The sequence below is a fragment of the Wyeomyia smithii genome, chromosome 3, assembly GCF_029784165.1.
Source record: "Wyeomyia smithii strain HCP4-BCI-WySm-NY-G18 chromosome 3, ASM2978416v1, whole genome shotgun sequence".
NCBI lineage: Eukaryota > Metazoa > Arthropoda > Insecta > Diptera > Culicidae > Wyeomyia > Wyeomyia smithii.
The window spans coordinates 135777738-135800359 of NC_073696.1; the positions used below are offsets into that span (position 1 = coordinate 135777738).

Sequence of the window (22622 nt, forward strand, 5' to 3'; positions counted from 1 at the left end):
TCAACATCATTTCTATAACTTTTCAGGAAAGTATGTTTTATAAGTTTAGTTTAAAATGCAAAATCATTTCAAATTTCATATAAAATTGGAAACAGTTCATAACGATCACTAATACTAATGCATCGACGTGAATAGCATACCTTGTAGAACTGTCATCATACTTGGGTCGATGTCGATACATACTTAACATAAAGAGATTTTGTCTCGTTTTCGGTTCCTCAGTTGAACAGATGTGCCATTATGCAATAGAGGTGGGCAATCCGCTCACGAACTGATGATCTAAAGAGCTGGTTCTTCAAAGTGAGTGAGTGATCTATCGTTCTTTTTTAAAGAGCGGTAACTCACCCCTTACTTCAAGCAAATAGCTGATAGCTGATTTTGTTGATCAGACACCGCAAGCAAGAGCCATGTGAATGCTTGCGGTGTCTGATAGTAAGCGGAACCGCTCTGTTCCGCTCACTATAGTGAATCATTTTTCCCATCTCTATTAGACAATGCAATGAACGACAATAAGTCCGTCATTCTGCTTCAAACCGTCTAACGTCACGAAAGCGTTCGATATCTCACCGGTTCATTCCGCGTCGAAGACTCGTCAGAAACAGACGTGCAAGCAAAGGGGTCGTTCCATTATAATTAAATCTGTGTGTACGAATAGCCAAACAAAAGATATGATAATCCGCGTTCGCGGCCAACTTGCTAGTGTCCTGTGCTACCGGCTGCAGCTCTGATCTTATGGTGTGCAGTGAAAAGATAATCCGCGTTCAAGGCTAACTGACTAGTGTGTTGTGTCGCTACGTGAAGTGATTCCGTACCCGGCTCACTGCTGTGTGGCAGTATTGTTGGGCAGCTAACGGCTGCAGCTTCGAACGATCGGACAACCAACCCTGCTAGAAGGAAGAAGTGAAGAGGTACGTGTTCTTGTCGGCGCTAGTGCGCTAGCTTTAGCGTAATAGAAACCTGATAAAACGATTATAACAAACGGGTAACACAAATATATTTGAATTTGATAATGAAGCCTGTAATATTCTTGATATGCTAGAATGATAAAAAGTACAGAAATATATCAAATTCTGTTATCATACACTTCAATGTTCAAAAGTGTGTTTTCAAAGCATATTTAAGACAAAATTATTCAATTAACCATTAACATTCTTACTTATTCTGATCTTTTTCTGCTAAAAACCTTACAAAACTTGATATAATTTGTTATAATAAGTAAGTAGTTTTGATATTTTAACTATTATGCCCGATACTCTCAGGGGCCAAGGAGCTTAATATGCCAACCCGTAATATCCTGACCCAGCAGAGAAACATACAACATATGCTGCTTATCTACGGTAATGGAAAAACATCGAACAGCGAACCAGTGCTTTTATTAAAAACCTAAATTAATCCACCTAGCGGTCAGACCCAGCCTTTCTCATTCAACCTTATTATTTGGTTAAAAAAAATTTACTCAAACACTTCAATTTTCAGAAAAAATACACCTTGATGATATTTGCTAGATTTATTTATTACTTTAAATAACAAATTTTTGGTAGCCAACAGTGAAACTATACCGACAATTTAAAACATAACATTCAAACACATATGAACATACATTAACACATGTAAATAAAATGAATTACATATGGTTCAAATATATGACGCGAATATTTTTTAATTGTGGTATAATCGAAACGTCTCTGTGCTCATATTTAGGTTGGACTCGATTATATATCTTTCGATAAAATATCATTTTAAATTCGATTATTTGAAGTAGGATGTTTTTTTTCTATTTCAAATATGACTTTGTTTTCACAACTTTCACAACTTAACTAGCCCGTTCATCTGATATCAGTATTGTTCAAATCGGTTGTGTAGTTTCTGTGATATTGAAGTTTCGTGATTTTCACATTTTGATACATTACAGACGAAGTTACAGTCCGATTACAATAAAATCCAAAAGAGTGTTATGAGGCAGCTAGACCTTTCATCTGACACCAATTTTGTGGAAATCGGTTCAGCCATCTCTGAGAACACTGAGTGAGAGTGGTAGTCTTCGGAATATGGTTCTGGATTTCACATTTTTAAACATAACAGGTAAAGTAAAAGTTCGCTTGCAAAAAAAATCATTGGGGTCTTATGGGGCAACTAGACCTTCCATTTAACACTGATTTTATGAAAATCGGTCCAGTCATCTATGAGAAACATGAGTGAGATTAAACAGTCTCCGGGACACGTTTCTTTCCATAACTATTGAATCACATGTCCAATCTTTATAAAATTTGGAAATTAATTTTCAGGTAGCCCGTTCATTGAAAACCAATTTTGTTAAAATCGGTAGTGTAGTTTCTAAAATAATGAACTTTCGTGATATTCACATTTTGATAAATAACATGCAAACTAAAAATCCGATTACAGTAAAATTTAGTAGGGTTTTATGGTGTAACTAGACCTTTCATTTGAGAGTATGAAAATCGGTTCAGCTATATCTGAGAAAATCGAGTGAGATTGAAAAGTTGCACATACACACACATACAGAAAAAGCTCAGCTCGTCGAACCGAGTCGAGTGATATATGCCATTCATCCCTTTGGAGCACTTTGATACCTTCGGTTTTGCCAGTGATTGCTATTCCTTTCTAGGAGAAAGGCAAAAACATTCTAGTTTTAATATAGCTTTAATTTCAGCTCGTAGGCAGCGAGGATAAAAAATTTGCTTTTAGCATTAAGATATTTTAGGAAGTAAGGCACCAGATATAATTGGCGCCGTTAAACATAAATTTGTATTTGCGCCGTGTCGAATAAATGATAGATGAAGGAAAAAAAAATCTCACCGGTTTCCCTAATGCTTGATGTAGAATCGTTAAGCCGATGTAGGGGTATGGTGGGTGGCACGTATCAGTTTAATCAGTTTTGTTGCAAAACCCTGTTCGAGTATAATAATCCGTCTAAACTCATTTCTCTTAAGGGGTTTTTAGTTTTCGAAAAAACTGAAAAAAAATTTTCTCACAAATTTTCATAAAGATCTGAGCAACAGGAAGAAAGTTGGAGCGATTTGCAGCGCACCTCGCCATGGCCGCATAAGCTAAACTTGAAACTTTACACGAAATTATCTCGGAATAGTGTTTTCCAAAAAATGACTTTGCCGTGATCCTGATTGCGGGAAAACTACTGAACCGATTTCCTTCACCTTTTTTTTATTTTCGTTATTAAATTCGCCGGTCCTTGAACGATCGCTTTTTGCAACATACAGTTACATTTTGCCGCAAAAAATTTTTAATGCAATTTTAAGCGCTCTAAACGTGCATTTTTTGGGAAAAACGTTCCCGTTTGCACTGAAAACAAAATACTCATAAAAGCGATCGGACACGGCACACTTCTAAACTAATGAAAAAATATGAGTTTTTTTATTTCGGTTGACCCGCTGAGTCTCTATCATGATCACCGCAAGCCTCTGCAAAAAATAGCGTTTCGGGGAAACGGCCATTACTCCAGTAATAGTTGGTATATCTCAAAATCAAACGTATTTTTTGTTGTTGATAAACTGTACTTTCAGAAAAATACCACTTTGATGCAATGAAAATGGTGCTATTCACTTTAAAATAAATTCAAACTACCCTCATTTTTCTCGATCAAAAAGGTATATAACCCCTTAACTGAATCATACGCTGCCTTGAAGCCTTTGAACTCTGAATGTCTATGTCTTCTGAATGACTATACGTGTGTAACGTCTGAAAAGTGCCGACTATCGATCAGAACATGGCCGATTTAAGAACATGCCATTGATTCAATCCTTTAATTTTCGTATATTCCGGCGTGCAACATAAATGCCACAGATAGACATCCGAAGAATGGATACGTTATGTGCTTCAGTAACACTCGTCTTCAAAATCTGATGAAATTTTTATACATAGTCACTCCACAATTATGGGACACTTTTACAAAATTACATCTGTACCCACGAAACAATATTCTTTAGTCATTGCATGTTTTTAAACTCAGTTGTAGCCTTATTTATACGATTGAAATGATTCAGATTTGAAAATGTCACTAAAAATAATAATCTTGCCCGGCCCATAAAGTGAAGTGAACCGTAATTGTAATAATGTTACACTTAGCGGTGTACAATTGTAGGTCAGTCCATGTTTTGGTAATTATGTCAGTTTTGCACAATAATACATCAAGACTGAATAAAATAACTCATTTTTAAGCTGTCACAACAATAAAAGAACGTTTGTGGTGAATTTTGACGATTTTATAGATTATTATTTTATAGATCTTCCAGATGGTCTCGAGGTACGATGCTGGCCTAACAAGCCAGTCGTCGTAGGTTCGATTCTCGGCTCGGGAGAGACTGTTAGTGTCAGTAGGATCGTAGCGCTAGCCCCGCAATTGTCCTGTACACTAAACAGCCGGCTGCGAAGTCTGTTTATAAATAAACAGAAGGTCAAGTTCCGAATCGGAATGTAGCACCAAGGCTTTGCTTTTTTTATAGATTAAATGATCTTGAACGCCATAATTGTGTCTTTCGCTATGTAAGTAGTATTTTTCTTCTCGACCGATTTATACACATCAGTTGCAGTGAATCAAACAATGAAGTAAACAGTAAAACATAAGTAGTTGATTATTTTTTCAAATTTATAATTATTTTCGAACATTCAGACAACACGTTGACTGGCACATAATTGTAGAGTGACTGTAAACAAAGCAAAGCCTTGGTGCTACATTGCGATTCGGATCTTAACCTTCTGTTTATTTATACACAGACTTCGCAGCCGACTGTTTAGTGTACAGGACAATTACGGGGCTAGCGCTACGATCCTACTGACACTAACAGTCTCTCCCGAGCCGGCATGGGGCATGGGGAAACTGCAGCACTGGAAAGCGCATGTGGCTTATATGCTAACAAACACACCACGCAGGGCATTTCGTATTACCCTTCGTCGCGAGCTCAAGACAAAACACTGGAGAGCCATTCGTAAACACGCCAACCGAGGGTTTTTAACTTCGGCACATGAGGCAACCGAGAGCTTGCAGTTTCGGGGAACACACAGGTATTAGTCGCCACGAAGAGATTGACAATGGAATAATAATGGATAGTTGGATCGCCATCGCATACAATATTTTTTGACGTGGGACTACGTCTTTGTTTATTTACTACTAGCTGACCCGGCAAACTTCGTCCCGCCTATTTTAGTGTATGATTCAATAATTTTAAACATTTCAAATTTATTGATTCCTTGCGATTGGTTTATATCGTTAAAAAAGGATTGGTTTTATTGGAATGGCAACATCATCAACTTTTGGCTTTTGTACATGACCTCTATTCCGGATATATATTGGGTGCATTTCAGTTATTTTCGTTGTTTTCCAGAAACTGAAAGTGGTCATCTTCTAATTCAAAATGGCGTCCAGGGTCAATGCTTGGCTTCTTTACATAATTCCGATTACGGACATATCCATATGTAGTAGTATTCGGTTATTTTCGGCTGTTTCCCAGAAGAGTCCATTTTCCAATTCAAACTGTTGTCTAAGGTCAATTTATAGCTCCTTGCATCATTCTGGATCCGGTGATATTCATATTGGGTGGTATTTGGTCACTTTGGGCTATTTTTCAGGAACCGTAGGTCGCCATCTTGGTTTAAAACATGGCATTTGGAGACAATTTCCGGCCCCTGAGCGTCATTCTGGTTAAAGGTCATTTTCGGCTGTTTTCCAGAAACCGGATGTCACCATCTTCGAATTCAAAATGGTGTCTGTGGTCGATTCTAGCTCCTGTGAATCATTCTGGTTCCGAAGATACTCATATTGTATGGATATCGGCCATTTTTGGCTGTTTTCTAGAAACCGGAAGTTGCCATCTTACAATTCATAATGGTGTCTGAGGTCAATTTTCAGCTTCATTCTCGTTCCAGAGATACCCATATTGGGTGGTATTTGGTCACTTTAGGTTGTTTGCCAGACACCGGAAGTCGCCATCTCACAATTCAAAATGTTGTCTGAGGTCGATTTGTGGCTTCAGTGCGTTATAACAATTCCGGAAATACCCATATTGGGTGGTATTTGGTCATTTGCCGCTGTTTTTCAGAAACCGTAAGTCGCCATCTTGGATTTCAAAATGGCATTAAGAGACCATTTTTGGCCTCTAAGAGTAAAGAAATACTCATATTGGGTGGTATTTGGTCATTTTCGGCTGTTTTCCAGACACCGGAAGTCGCCTTCTTACAATTCAAAATGTTGTCTGAGGTTGATAGGTCGATTTGTGGCTTCAGTGCATCATAACAATTCCGGAAATACGCATATTGAGGGGTATTTGGTCATTTGCCGCTGTTTTTCGGAAACCGGAAGTCGCCATCTTGGATTTCAGAATGGCATTAGGAGACAATTTTTGACCCCTGAGCGTCAATCTGGTTGAAGAAACTCTCATATTGGGTGTTACTTGGTCATTTTCGACTGTTTCCCAGACACCGGAAGTCACCATCTTACAATTCGAAATGTTGTCTGAGGTCGATTTGTGGCCTCAGTGCATCATAACAATTCCGGAAATACCCATGTTGGGTGGTATTAGGTCATTTGCCGCTATTTTTCAGAAACGGGAAGTCGCCATCTTGGTTTTCGAAATGGTATTTGGAGACATGCCAGAAGAAGGAAGAGTGTCGAAACATTATGGACATGTTTGTTACATCCAAAAACATTTACCTGCCAAATTAGGTTATATTTGCTTGATTGGTTTTTGAGCTGTGCGTAATTTGAGTTTCATTTGTATGGGACCCCTCCCTTATAGAAGAGAGAGGGGTGTCAAACCATTATATTTGTTACCCCTAAAACATTCACCTGCCAAATTTGGTTCCATTTAGTTGGTTAGTTTTCGAGATAAGCATAAATTTGTGGACTTGTTACCCCTAAAAACATCCACCTACCAAATTTGGTTCTATTTACTTGTTTAGTTCTCGAGATGTACAGAAATTTGTGTTTCATTTGTATGGGACCCCTCCCTTCCACAAGAGGGGAGGGGTGTCGAACCAGCATGGACATATTTATTACTCCTAAAAACATCCATTTGCAAAATTTGGTTCCATTTGCTTGGTTAGTTCTCGAGATGTGCAGAAATTTGTGTTTCATTTGTATGGGACCCCTCCCTTACAGACGAGGGAAGGGTGTCGAATCAACATGGACATATTTGTTACTCCTAAAAACATCCACATGCCAAATTTGGTTCAATTTGCTTGGTTAGTTTTCGAGATGTGCAGAAATTTGTGTTTCATTTGTATGGGACCCCTCCCTTGCAGAATAGGAAGGGGTCTCGAACTATCTTAGTCACCTTTCCCGGCCCCTAAAACCCCTATATACAAAATTTCACGTCGATCGGTTCGGTAGTTTCCAAGCCTATATGAATCAGACAGACAGACAGACAGACAGACAGAGCTGCAATTTTATATGTTTAGATACTGGGATGCATTCTGTAAAATTTGAAATGAAACTGACAAATGTTGCGTCAGATTTCAAACCTTAATAACAGCATAACCACATGATAGATAACAATAACCAATATGTTTTTAGATAGATAAAATGTATAACAATTTTGTAATGTGCACTCTAATTTCATTGCTAAGTGGTAAAATTGATAAAAAGTTTCAATAACAAATTTACGCGAATAATGAACCAATTACATTCGAGTATTCCTAGCACAGACGACGTGAATGGACACCATCCGTTCCATGTGATATTCTCTGTATCAATATCGATATAAAAACTGACAGAGTCTCCCCGTCCCAATAGGTCAATTTGTTTTTGCTTCCATGAGCTTAGACTAATATGATGTATCGAAGGTAAAAGTTTTCCAAAAAGTTTGAAACAATGCCCATTCTTGAACAATTTCTAAACCTGCTTTCAGGACCTAATAAAAACTGATTTTTTTTTCTTCATCTATAATTTATTTGACACGGCACAAATACAATTCAATGTTTAACGGCGCCAATTATATCTGGTAGCTTACTTTCTAAAGTATCCTAATAACTAAAAGCAAATTTTTCATCCTCGCTGCCGACTACGAGCTGAAACTAAATCTAACTTAAAGCTTGAATGTTTTGCATTAAAAGCACTGATTTGTTGTTTGATGGTTTTCCATCGCCATAGGTAAGTAGCATATTGAATATGTTCCGCTGCTGGACCAAGATATTACGGACTGGCATATTGGGTTGTCTCCCTCGGGGTCTGAGAGTATCGTGCGGGTCTAGTTGCTGTTTCCGGATCCAGGGTCTTAACGTGTTCTTGTCGTTTGGTTGGATGTAGGCGGAAGGGAATAGGATTTAACTGGGGCGTGGATGGATTTCAGAAAAACGTATATAAGGGACATGTAGGATAGGTCACGGCTCGCCAAGACATCACGAACAAGAACAGCCGGCTGCCTACTTTCGGCCTACAGGGAAGCTATTAATTTAGACCTGGCGTCACGGTGTACAGGGCATGACCAAACCACATGCTCTATGTCGTGATAACCTTCACCACAGGCACAGATTCCACTTCCCCTGAGCCCAACACGACGGAGATGCGCGTCAAATCTATAGTGATTGGACATAAGCCGGGACATCACGCAAATGAAATCCCGAACTACATCCAACCCCTTGAACCACGGGTTCGTCGATACTTTGGGGATTATGGAATGTAACCACCTTCCCAATTCCCCTCTGGTCCAAGCATTTTGCCAACTGATGATCGTATTCAGACGTAAAAGTGCGAAAAATTCATTAAAAGCAATTGGTCTTTTATAAATATCACCGTTTGTTGCGCCCACCTTAGCCAAAGAGTCCGCTTTCTCATTGCCCGGTATCGAGCAGTGAGAAGGGACCCACACTAAGGTAATCTGAAACGATTTTTCGGATAAAGCACTCAGATGTTCCCGTATTTTCCCCAGGAAATACGGAGAGTGCTTAACATCTTTCATCGATCGGAGAGCCTCAATGGAACTGAGACTGTCCGTAAAGATGAAATAGTTGACCTCCGTGGGCATTTTTTCGATAATCCCTAGGGTGTACTGAATTGCAGCTAATTCTGCGACGTAAACAGAAGCAGGATTATCGAGCTTAGGGGAGACGGTTAAATTGTTATTGAAAATACCGAAGCCAGTGGACCCATCAAGAAGTGATCCGTCAGTGTAGAACATATTGTTGCAGTTGATGTTTCGATATTTATTGGAAAAAATTATGGGGATCTGCTGCACGCGTAAATGATCCGGGATTCCACGAGTTTCTTCTATCATGGATGTATCGAAAAACACAGTAGAATCAGAAGTATTTGATAAGTCGACACGATTTGGAATATTCGAAGAAGGGTTAATATTTTGGGACATGTGATTGAAATACAATGTTATAAAACGGGTTTGAGAATTAAGTTCGATTAACCTTTCAAAATTTTCAATCACGGGACGGTTCAAGACCTCAAATTTGATAAGAATACGAGAAGACAGGCTCCAGAAGCGGTTTTTCAATGATAGTACTCCAGCTAAGACCTCCAAACTCATCGTATGGGTCGACTGCATGCAACCTAAGGCGATACGCAAACAACGATATTGTATTCGCTCCAGTTTGATCAAATGTGTGTTTGCTGCGGAGCGGAAGCAGAAACACCCGTATTCAATAACAGACAATATCGTTGTTTGGTAAAGCCTTATAGGATCTCCTGGATGGGCTCCCCACCATTGTCCGGTTATTGTACGAAGAAAATTCACTCTTTGTTGACATTTTTTCATCAGATACGTCAGGTGACAACCCCAGGTGCCTTTAGAGTAGAACCAGACACCAAGATATTTGTGTACCAAAACCTGAGAAATCGTTTTACCCATTAATTGTGTTTGAAGCTGAGCAGGTTCATGCTTCCTAGAAAAAACTACTATCTCAGTCTTCTCCCGAGAGAATTCGATACCTAGCTGTAAAGCCCAAGCAGACAAATTGTCCAAGGTATCTTGCAATGGTCCTTGCAAATCGGCAGCTTTGGCTCCTGTAACAGAGATTACACTGTCGTCTGCAAGTTGTCTTATCGTGCATGAATTTGCCAGACATTCGTCCATGTCATTTGCATAAAAGTTGTAAAGAAGGGGGCTTAAACATGAGCCCTGGGGAAGACCCATGTAGCTAATGCGAAAAGTTGCCAAATCGCCATGCGTAAAATGCATGTGCTTTTCGGACAACAAATTGTGCAAAAAATTGTTTAAAATTGGAGAAAATCCTTGCCGGTGAAGTTTACCCGGAAGAAAGTCAATTGAAACGGAATCAAAAGCCCCCTTAATGTCCAAGAACGCAGACGCCATTTGTTCTTTGCGAGCATACGCCAGCTGAATATCTGTTGAAAGCAACGCAAGACAATCATTTGTCCCTTTGGCACGGCGGGAGCCAAATTGAGTATCTGATAGTAGACCATTTGATTCGACCCAGTGGTTTAATCGACTGAGTATCATTTTTTCCATCAATTTCCGGATACAGGATAGCATTGCAATCGGCCTATAAGAGTTGTGATCAGAAGCTGGTTTCCCTGGTTTTTGGATGGCGATCACCTTCACTTGCCTCCAATCCTGCGGTACAATGTTTTGCTCCAGGAACTTATTGAACAAGTTCAACAAGCGCCTCTTGGCATTGCCGGGTAGATTCTTCAACAAGTTGAATTTGATTCTATCTAACCCAGGCGCGTTATTGTTACAGGATAGGAGGGCAACTGAAAATTCTGCCATCGTAAAAGGTGATTTTATCGCGGCGTGGCCCGGAGACGCATCGCGAACAATGTTTTGCTTAGGAACAGAATCCGGACATACTTTCCTGGCAAAATCAAATATCCACCGACTTGAAGACTCCTCGCTTTCGTTGACCGTTACGCGATTCCGCATTCTTCGGGCTGTGTTCCAAAGAGTGCTCATCGATGTCTCCCTCGACGTCTCGTTCACGAACCGACGCCAATATCCGCGTTTCTTTGCTTTAGCCAAACTTTTAAGCTTGGTATCAAGCTCCGAATACCGTAAATAGTCGCCAGGTATACCTCCCTTCTGGAAGGCCAAAAACGCGTCGGATCTTTGCGTGTAGACATCGGAGCATTCTTGGTCCCACCACGGAGTGGGAGGCCGTTCTTTGATCGTTACGCCGGGATATTTTTTCGTTTGGGCTCGCAACGCGGCGTCGAGAATCAAGCCCGCGAGGAGGTTGTACTCTTCAAGTGGTGGATGATGTTGAATCGACTCGACCGCTTTTGAAATCATTTCTTCGTATAACTTCCAATCGACATTCCGTGTGAGGTCATACGGAATGTCAATTGGTCGCATGCGAGTTGACCCGTTATTAATTGAAATAAGAATAGGCAAATGGTCGCTACCGTGAGGATCGAGGATTACCTTCCATGTGTAATCCAACCGTAGCGACGTCGAACATAAGGATAGATCCAAAGCGCTTGGGCGCGCTGGAGGTTTCGGGATACGTGTCATTTCACCGTTGTTTAAAATAGTCATGTCGAAGTCATCGCAAAGGTTATAGATTAAAGAGGAGCGGTTATCATTGTAAGGGGAACCCCAAGCCACGCCATGAGAGTTGAAGTCTCCCAAAATCAAACGTGGCGAGGGAAGAAGTTCTATTAAATCAAAGAGCAGCCGTTGCCCAACCTGTGCTCTGGGAATATATATTGAGGCAATACAAAGCTCTTTACCATGTATTGTCATTTGACATGCGACAACTTCGATGCCTGGGCAGAGCTGAATGCCACCATGGGTCGGTAATTGGCGATTACCGAAGGCCACGGAAGTGCTCACTGCTAGCAAGCAGTCCCGGACCATCAGCGGGAGCTAGCCTAGGTCGTGGCGAGATTCAGGCACTGGGCCGCTGAATTCTCGCAAAAGCCACACTGGCCGGAAGCAGCTCCGACGGAGCGAGTAGTGCCGCTCCCACCACCCAAATGCACTATACCGCCCATTGGGACTGATGCCAGTAATGTTCCCAATTACGGCAACTGGTCGCATCACTATAGGATAAGAGTCGGATTTCGTTTTCGTACCATGATTTTGGGCTGGCACCTGCGCCGAGCTCCCTTAGTAATGTCGTGTGATAACGGCTTGAAACGGCGAGATTACAACCGGTGCAGGGGTCTCCGTCCCGTAAAACCTGGCAGGCCTTCCAGTACGTTCCGAGTCCATTGCCTGGTGGGAACCCGGCAGGAGTAGGATCAGATGTCTTTTCCTGACTTGCGCCGGTCGGGGGTGTCATAGTTGCCCATAAAGCGCTATGGCAGCCGCCCCTAGCCATGGCCTCACTGCTCCGGCATAGACTACCTTGGGACCATTTAGGCGACTACTCCATTATGGATAAGGATGGCGGCTGGTAGGGGGACCCAATAAACAAAAATGTTGAACTCAAAAACAAAAGAGACGGGTGCGGAGGGGTTACCAAATCCCTTCGCACGAGGTGGCATCCAGCGGTCTCCGCAGAAGAAGGCGGAGACGGATGCGGCAAAGTCTGGAGGTGGAAAAACGACGAATCCGTCGGTGTCCACACCAGACATCTCGGTAGACGGTCCCTTGCTAGTCAAGGCCGTCGAAAGGTGTATGGACACGCGGCCAAGAGTGGCGGCGCTGTCTGAACAACTCGATGCCATAATCGAGTTCTTGGCGAACAGGCGAAACATCGCTGGCGACCTGAAGCAGAGCCTCCTCCTGCTTCGGAGCACCATTGATGAAGCCAGAAAGGAGCACGAAGAACTCATAGCTCGGGTGAAGGTGGCCGAGAAAGCGGCCAGGACCGGGAGGGCGACTGCATCTAAAGAGGTGCAGACAGACGCCCCCTCGTTCGCGTCGGTCTGCTCCACGGGGCAGGTCGCTAAGCGAACGAGGCAGTCCCCGGGGGAAACAGTCCCCGGGAACACCAAGAAACGATTGGTCGTGCTACTCCCACGGGAACACACGCCAACCGGTTCAAGGTCCACCGCGGAAAAGGCACAGGTGGAGGCTACGGGCAACCCTTGGACTACCGTAGAGGGTAGGAAGCGTCGGGAAGGTGCGACGCGACATGATGGCGGAGCGGCCAGAGGACCAAAAAAGGTCAAAAAGGCGCGGAGTAGGGGTGATGCCCTCATACTCAAGACGGATGGGTCGAAGTACTCAGAAGTCTTGAAGAAGATGAGGGGGGAAACCCAGCTCAAGGATCTGGGGGCGGATGTGCGGAGTATCCGCCGATCTCGCACTGGCGAGATGATACTTGAGCTCCGGAAGGACGCCAAGAACAAGGGGGCTACCTACAAAACGGTAGCTGAAAAGGTCCTAGGGAAGGAGGTGCAAGTGCGGGCACTCACCTCAGAAGTGACTCTCCAGCTTAAAAACCTGGACGAAATCACTGAGGGGTGCGACATTGCACAAGCCCTAAAAGCGAAGTGCGGGGTGGAGGTGGCTAAGGAGTCAATCCGCCTCCGCAAAGGTCCGGCGGGGACCCAGATAGCTACCTTCCGACTACCGTCGGCGGACGCTAACCTGGCCCTGAAAGAGGGCAAGTTGAAGGTCGGCTGGTCTGTATGTCCTCTGGGCATACTACAGCAACCAGACATTTGCTTCCGGTGCTTCGAGGGCGGACATAAGTCCTGGACCTGCAAGGGGCCCGATAGGAGCCAGCTGTGCTGGCGATGTGGAGGTGCAGGCCATAAAGCAAAGGACTGTGTGGAGTCTCCCAAGTGCATGGTATGTTCCGGGAAACGGGACGCCAAACACTTTATGGGAGGCCCCAGGTGCCCAGCCGGTAAGCCGGCTGCGAAACCACGGGCGTAAGGGTGACGCAACTGAACCTGAACCATTGCTTCGCGGCTCAGCAGCTGCTACACCAAGCAGCCACTGAGTCGTTGTCGGACATCGCCGTCATATCGGATCCCTCCCGCATCCCTCCCGGAAACGGTAACTGGGTTGCGGATAAGTCCAGTTTGGCGGCCATATGTACGACGAGCAAGTTCCCGGTTCAGGAGGTTGTCTCAACCTCAGAAGAAGGGTACGTAGTTGCGAAGGTAAACGGAGTGTTCTACTGCAGTTGCTATGCTCCGCCACGTTGGTCTACCGAAAGGTTCACCCAGATGGTCGACCTCCTATCCATGGAGCTAACGGGCCTAACGCCGTTGGTGGTGGCGGGCGACTTCAACGCTTGGGCTGTTGAGTGGGGAAGTTGCTTCACGAACCAGAGGGGCCAGATCCTGTTGGGGGCTTTTGCAAAGCTCAACCTAGATCTGGCCAACGTTGGGAACAAAAGTACATTTAGCAGAAATGGTGCGGAGTCGATCATCGACGTGACGTTCTCCAGCCCAGGACTGATCAAGAACTGGAGGGTAGACGATGGCTACACTAATAGCGACCACCAGGTGGTCTGTTATAGTGTAGACAACAACGAGAGGCGGCAAGCGACGGGTAGAGCCAACACTCCGACCGTTCGCGGGTGGAAGACATCGCACTTTGATGCCGAGGTATTCGAAGAGGCAATGAGAAGGGAGCGCGAGGAGGGCAGTTGGCTCCGCCCGACTGCTGACCAACTAGTTGCTTTGCTATCGCGGGCGTGCGACGCCACCATGCCTAGGACTCGCCAACCTAGGAATGGAAAGCCACCGGTTTACTGGTGGACGGACGCGATAGCCGACCTTCGCAGTGCGTGCCTCCGTGCAAGACGGAGGATGCAGCGTGCGCGAAACGAAGAAGAGAGGACAGAGCGCCGCGCAGCATTCAGTTCGGCAAGATCGATGCTAAAGAGTGCGATAAAGGCCAGCAAGAGGGCCTGCTTCGATAGGCTATGTGCGAATGCCAATACAAATCCGTGGGGTGACGCCTACAGGATCGTAATGGCCAAGACTAAAGGCGCGCTGGCGCCTGCAGAGCGATCACCAGCGATGCTGGAGCGTATCATCGAGGGACTCTTTCCACGCCACGTGCCAAGTCCTTGGCCTCCGGCAGTCGAGTCTCACGTCCGACGTTCCAGTATCTCAGACATAGACCAGAGATGGTCGGCCAACCTGCCGAGCATCCAATCCGTGAGCGACGACAGCCGTGTCGAGGTAGGGGAGGAGGCAAGGGTTACGAATGAGGAACTCATCGTGATCGCCAAATCCCTAAAGGTGAGCAAGGCACCGGGACCGGATGGTATCCCTAACCTGGCGATCAGGCTGGCGATAAAAACGGCCCCCGGGCTGTTCAGGGCATTCATGCAGAGGTGCCTGGATGACTGTCTCTTTCCGGACAGGTGGAAGCGGCAGAGACTGGTCTTATTGCCGAAGGCTGGGAAACCGCCAGGGGACCCATCGGCATATAGGCCTATCTGCCTGCTGGACACCGCGGGCAAGGTGCTTGAGAGGATCATCCTCAACAGACTGGTGAGGTACACGGAGGGTGTACACGGTCTGGCAAGTAACCAGTTCGGCTTCCGGAAGGGCAGGTCCACGCTGGACGCAATCTCTTCCGTCATCAAGACGGCGGAGGTAGCAATCCAGCGCAAGAGAAGGGGAATACGCTACTGCGCAATCGTCACGCTCGACGTGAAGAATGCGTTCAATAGTGCCAGTTGGGACTCCATAGCGCTCGCGCTCAGGAGCATCCATGTACCGGTGTCGCTGTACAAGATTCTGGAAAATTATTTCCAGAATCGAGTACTTGTTTACGACACGGAGGAGGGTCAGAAGTGCGTCCCAATTACCGCAGGAGTTCCGCAAGGTTCTATCCTGGGCCCGGTGTTGTGGAATGTCATGTATGACGGAGTGTTGAAACTCAAGTTCCCTGTAGGGGTTGTGATCGTCGGTTTTGCAGACGACATAACGCTGGAGGTTTACGGCGAGTCTATCGAGGAGGTCGAGTTGACGGCCGCGCACTGTATACGCAAGGTCGAGGACTGGATGCGCTCCAGGAAACTGGAGCTCGCGCATCATAAGATGGAGGTCACGGTTGTGAACAACCGTAAATCGGAGCAACAGGCGGTGGTCAGAGTCGGAGACTGCACAATCACCTCGAAGCGATCCCTGAAGCTCTTGGGGGTTATGGTGGACGACAAGCTCACGTTCGGGAGTCACGTCGACTATGCCTGTAAGAGGGCCTCATCGGCTATTGCAGCACTATCTCGTATGATGTCCAATAGCTCAGCGGTTTATGGCAGCAAGCGAAGACTTCTTGCCAGCGTGGTTTCGTCCATACTTAGGTATGGTGGGCCAGTGTGGTCCAGAGCGCTAGGTACTAACAGTTACCGTGGTAAACTGGAAAGTACCTACAGGCTCATGTGCCTGAGAGTTGCGAGTGCGTATCGTACGGTGTCATACGATGCAATCTGTGTCTTGTCCGGCATGATGCCTATCAGCATCGCCATCAAGGAGGACAGAGAGTGTTTCGACCAACGTGACACAAGGGGCATACGAGGTACCAGAAGGTCATTCTCGATGCTCCGCTGGCAGCGGGAATGGTCCAACTCCACAAAGGGCAGATGGACGCACCGACTCATACCGGAGATATCCGGCTGGGTCGGGAGACGACATGGTGAAGTGAACTTCCACCTGACACAAATCCTGTCAGGCCATGGTTGTTTCAGGCAATATCTGCACAGGTTCGGACACGCGGTGTCCCCCATGTGCCCCGAGTGCGTGGAGGAGGAGGAGACTGCTGAGCATGTTTTCTTCGTATGCCCCCGTTTCGCAAGAGCGAGGAGCAACATGATGGCTGTGAGCGGGCCTGGCACTACTCCGGACAATCTAGTCCGGAGGATGTGCGACGACCCGGACATCTGGAACGCGGTCTGTGCGGCCGCCTCTCAGATTGTTCTGGAGCTGCAACGTGTGTGGCGGGTCAACCACCAACACGCCAGTGGTAGTTAATTACCAGTCTCCAGGTAGTTAGCTAGGAGGTTATAAGAGTAAAGAGGGTGCATCACGCACAAAAGCCACTCCCCGACGTAATACTTAACCGTCGTTCCGGGAAGACCAGGGCTGGAGACTGGAGGGGTTTTAGTGGGTCGGGACAGGGATCAGTAGGTGTCTGGGCGAGTGTAACTACCCCAGCATCTCTCCCCTAGTCTCATCCCCACACCCTGAGTTCTCTTCTCAGGTGTCTGTTTGCAGATTTCCCCGCCACCTTTAAAAAAAAAAAAAAAAACAAAAAAAAACTTCGATGCCTGGAATCGAGGGGAGTTTAATACGATAGAAAGAATAGCACTTTTTAATCCCTAAAAGTACTCCTCCATATGGGGTGTCTCGATCAAGGCGAATAATATTAAAATCATGGAAGTTGAGATCAATATTTGAAGTAAGCCAAGTTTCACAAAGGGAAAATGCATCGCATTTGTTTTTATTTATCAAAACTTCAAACGAATCAATTTTTGGTAAAATACTTCTACAATTCCACTGTAAGACAGAGATAGAATCCTTCACATACGCAGTTGAATTAGGCATCGAAGGATACAATCGCTGCAAGGAGGGGCCATTGGGCAGTCAACTGCTTCAAAAATGATCTAACTGTTGGGAGGAATGCTGTAAGAAAAATTTTAATTGGATCGGGTACATTGAAAGTTTCAAAGATCCAGTCCACAATGTCAGAAAATTTCACTAATCCAGAGTTTGTTTCATCAACTGGGAGTGCAAAAGGAACAACTGGGGTTTTAGATGTTCCTGGCAGTGCTGGGAACTCCTTCTGGGACTTTAAATTTGCAAGCCCAGGAGGAGTTTGCTTAGGTTTTTCCGCAGCACTGTTTGGTTTGTTTGTAACTTTCATTTCACTTTGAGAAATCTTAGGACCTTTTCTGGGAAGTTTAGGAGAGGAAATATTTTTCCTTTTTCTAGACTCCCCAGGATTGGCGTAAGATGTTCCCGCTGGTGAATCGTCAGAATCGGTTTCATCAGAGGACAACAGATCAAAAGGGTTTGATGTAATGGGAGAAGTGGTAACGGTCTTCTTCAGCATCTCAGCGTAAGATCGCTTCGAACGCTCTCTGAGAGACCTCTTTATTTTATCCCTGCGCTGCATGTACACCGCACATGTCGAGAGCTCATGCTGACTCTCCCCACAGTGAATGCATTTTTCAGCATTTTTACTGCAGGAATCATCCGCATGATTCTCCCCACACTTGCCACAACGTGCCTTATTGCAGCAGTAGGCGGCGGTGTGGCCTAACTGCTTACGATTCAGGCAGTTCATGACGCAAGGCACATATAATCGCACAGGGAGACGAACCCGGTGGATCGAGACGTGGCTTGGTAGTGCTGACCCGGCGAACGTAACTCGAAACGAGTCTGACAGAGTGTATACTGTTTTGCCACCGATGATCGATGCTGGCCGCAGTTGCTTGCAGTCTAGCACCTTTACATCGGGACATGTGTTGTTCTTAAAGCACCCTTTGGCATTTTGCAATATACACTCGACGGACAGACTCGAATCGGTTATGACACCGTCGATCTCCACGGCTCGTGCGGGTATGTAAACGCGATACTCGCGTGTGAAGAGCTCAGAGCAAGCTATATCGTTGGCCTCTTTCAGGTTACTGACCACGACACGGAGCTTGTTAGGCCGGACCTTGGAAATTTCGGTCACGCCCTTGTACTCCTTCGTCAGGTCTTTAGAAATCTGCAAGATGTTCAACTGTTTCGATTTCGGTCCCGCCTTTGGCCGAAAATAGACAGTATAGCTGCCCTGGGCTCCGTCTGGGTAAAGCCTGGGGCGAGGGGGGACTGAAGAATGAACAGGGGAGGGGGTAACAGAAGGGTCAGGGTCAGAGGGGTTCGGGGATGGTGGCGCGGGAGGCGAGGGATCTACATCCATCCCGCTAAGTCTAGCGCACTAGCGCCGACAAGAGCACGTACCTTTTTACTTCTCCCTTCCAGTAAGGTTGGTTGTCCGATCGTTCGAAGTTGCAGCCGTTACAGCCAGCAGCACCAATACAGCAGCACCAAACAGCCACCAGCAGCGAGCCAGGTGTGAGATCACTCCACACAGCGATACAACTCAACTGTCAATTGATGGCTTCTTCTTTTTCCTCTTTTGTGTCTCGTCCACTGCTGTAGCACAATTCAGCCAGCAGCCAAATCGGCTTACGCACCAGCTGGCAGTCACGATGCGAAACAGTTGCACAAAGGCGCGACCTTGAACCCGGATTTATTTCACTCGACCAGGCAAACAATGCCAACACTTGTTCACACGTCTTTTGTTTTATATTCTATCGGAGCGATCACCAAACACGTCCGATACTGATGGTGTTCGGCACAGAATGAATAAAAACTGATGTTTTGAAAGAAAACATGAAAGCAAAAGTACCATTGGAGTAAAGAACCGCAGGTCTCTCGTCGTCTATGATTGCAGCGGTACTTTTCTATTCGTACATTTCAGCGGTACACTTCTATTCGTACTGCAGCGGTACTATTCGTATTGCAGTGGTAAACCACAGACTACCAGACGTAACACTGGAACCTGGCTCCATCGCCACAAAAAACGTTAATTTCAAATTTTCAATCGAATAACAGTCATCGCGCGAAAACGTCGTCTGGTGCGCTGTCATGCAAGCTCATACATATTTTGTAGTTTCCCATTTGACACATGCAGTAACGCTGGCGCTGATGTCGAAATACATGACGCAGCGCGAACACGACAGCAGATGGTGCTAGTGTTACTAACGTAAAGTACTGGAATCATCCAAACGATGATGTTATTGAAAATTTGTTCGACGTGTGGACGATGTCTGTTAGTCTGTGGGTAAACTTTTGTTCGTACATTTCTATACGTGTGCAATCGAGGAAAAACTGCAATGCTGCTGTTGATGGTGATTGAAAGTTTATCTCATAAATATGATTACCATAAATTACTCAACAAGAATTGTAAATTTTTGCAACGGATATGCATTTAATTGTACCTTTGATATTCACTAAATAATCGTGACCGGATAGTATCGAAAGAGTAAATTCCTAAATATATACATTTATAGAAGAGAAAGAGCCTGTGAATGCTTGTGAATTTTTTGTTTATGTACTAAGATTCATTCAGAATCTTTTTTTACTTTTCAAAATTGTTAGATGATATATTATTATTTTAAACTTTACCATAATAAACGTATATTAGATGTCTTCGTAATACAGCAAAGTTCTTTTTTACTTGATTCTACGTACCGTGCAAAAAATACCGTGTAAAAAATCCGCGTTATTTGGAAAAACGTCGAGAGAAAAACCGCGTTTTTTGGAAAAACTTCGTAAAAAAGAACCGTGTAAAATAAAACCGTGTAAAAATGAAACTGTGTTAAAAACAGCCTATTATAGTCTGTTACCGTTATTGTTACTTACTGTAACAATTTTACGCGAAAACGAAAAATCGTGCAAAAAAAAATGTGTAAAAACCGCGTTATTTGAGAAAACGACGTAAAAAAATCGCGTTATTTGGAAAATCGTCGTAAAAAAGAACCGTGTAAAATAAAACCGTGTGAAAAAAACCTTGTAAAAAAGACTTTACTGTACAGCGAATGTAGTTGTAGGCAAATGATAAAAAATATCAAGCAAAAAACAAAAATGTAATTGTGGATTGCTACGATTTTTTGCTGGAACTTGTTAATAATTTTGTTTAAAATATCTTCTTATGTTTGCCAATTAATGAACCTTTGTAAGGGCTTCCATGTTATTGTGAAAGTAAGATCCATATTATAGATTTGATTTAATCAGAGTTAAATAAGATAAAACCATTCATTATGATAACGTAAGTATTATTTGATATAGAGAACAAGAATGATATGCTTGTGCCTTGTCAAATACATGTTGTTTGCACAAAAAAACACTACAGGCATAATATCGCCAAATATGAACGACGTTCTTTCGAGTGTTGTTGAATATATTTCAAAAAATTGATTTCCAGGGTAGGCTGAAAATAAAAATACATACAGTCGCTGAGCAAACACCTTGATCCCGAGGGCTTACGAAGTTAAGAACACTCGGGCCTGTGATTGCCGAATCTTTCGAAGGGCTGCTTTATATAGAACACTACGGGTTTTTCGTTTTGTGTACGCACTGAAGGGCATTCTAAATACCTCCGTGGCATCGCTTGAAACACACACGCGGTGGTGTAGTGGGTTTAGACATGCCTGTTACTGACACTAACAGTCTTTCCCGAGCCGAGACTCGAACCTACGACGACTGGCTTGTTAGGCCAGCATCGTACCCCGAGACCATCTGGGAGGATCGACTGTAAACATGTATTGCGAAAATGGAATATATGTGGTGTTTTACTGAAACGAAAGTTGCTTTCTCTTTTACGGATAGATAGAACAATATGATGTAGAAAAAAATACAATTCAATACATAATACATAATATACAAAAATATTGCAAATATTACAAATTTGTAATGTTATTACCTTTTCTTTAACGTTTAATTTATCACCAAAAGCAATTCCAGCGGTCACTGCTATACGGATCACAATACCAGCATAAATGCAACCAACTCCTATTGATACAAGATGAGGGTCTAAATCACTTATCTGAAATGAAGCGTAGCCAAAGCGTGAGATATAAACTAAAAAACAGAAAATAAAAAACTTAATTGCTATAATGCCACAGTGTTGATTTTAATCTTACACATCTCAATTATATTTACCTTTATGGAAGCTCCTGTTATACCAAAAAGAATTGGCTCGAAGATCATCCAAAATATTTCAAACGCAGTTGAAACAGGATTATCCTCCAATTCCCATCCATCTCCGCACCAAAAATAAGAGGCAGTAAAAGCCGCAAAAACGACGGCAAGGGGGCCTGCCCCTTCAAAGTGTATTTTTTCGCTTCCAAAAACAGCCATCATGCCACCTCCAAACAGCATGAGAGTACGAATCGGAACAACGTAAGCATCTCCTTTTTCTGGAATGTATTTGCATAAAGTACCCCATAAAACTCCAAAACCAAGACCGCCAAAAATGCAAACTGGAGCTTGTGCAATTTGAAACGCTAGTCCTTGAGATGTGAACATAATACTTGAAATTATGCCATATACTGCCACGGATGCTGCATCATCGATACCAGCCACTGCGATGATAAGTGTAGGTATTCCTTTAACGACACCGTATCCTTTCGTTCTCAGTCTAAATAAGCATGGCACTACTACAGCGGGTGAAACTGCAGCGATAATTGATCCTAACATGAAACTCCACATCCACGGTAGATCCAGAAAGAAGTGAGTCATAACACCAATCAAAACGAATTCCACAATCCACGGTATGAGACCAAGCTTCAAAATAGTCACATAGATTTTTTTGAAAGCGCTTGGATCCATTTCCAGTCCAGCGCGAATCAATATTATCACAAGGGCCATTTTGCGAAGAATGGCGGTGACTTTAGTAAATTCACCATCGATGTTGACCCATCCAACATTCTGGAAAATAAATATATTTACAAAGACTTTAGATTTTCTTTTAACATTTAGAGCTGCTTAATACAAATATTTTGCAAGGCTGCAATCGTAATAATCTCAATCCTGTTCAAAGTTATTGATATTTTTCATAAAAAAGCTCTCTTCGTTTGTTTGCCATTTTTTAAGGCAAACATAAAAATTATCTCTGGGCTTTATTTCGAAAGCCACATTTGACTCTATTTATGGACAATTTTTTGAAAATTTGTTTTGTTAGTAAATTTATTTTGGGAATATAGCAAAAATTATA

At 44.0% G+C, this 22622-nt stretch overlaps 1 protein-coding gene across 13 annotated transcripts in view; it reads right to left on the reverse strand.

Moving 5' to 3' along the window:
- Window positions 1–22622, reverse strand: part of LOC129729587 (sodium/hydrogen exchanger 9B2) — a 292387-nt gene that overhangs the window by 47735 nt on the left and 222030 nt on the right. For all 13 annotated transcript variants that reach the window (XM_055688270.1, XM_055688257.1, XM_055688259.1 and 10 more), the window contains 2 exons: window positions 21569–22336; window positions 21330–21452 (listed from right to left, as the gene is read on the reverse strand). In XM_055688270.1, coding sequence (XP_055544245.1) covers window positions 21330–21452; window positions 21569–22336 — 891 coding nt within the window. The remainder of the gene's footprint in view (window positions 1–21329; window positions 21453–21568; window positions 22337–22622) is intronic.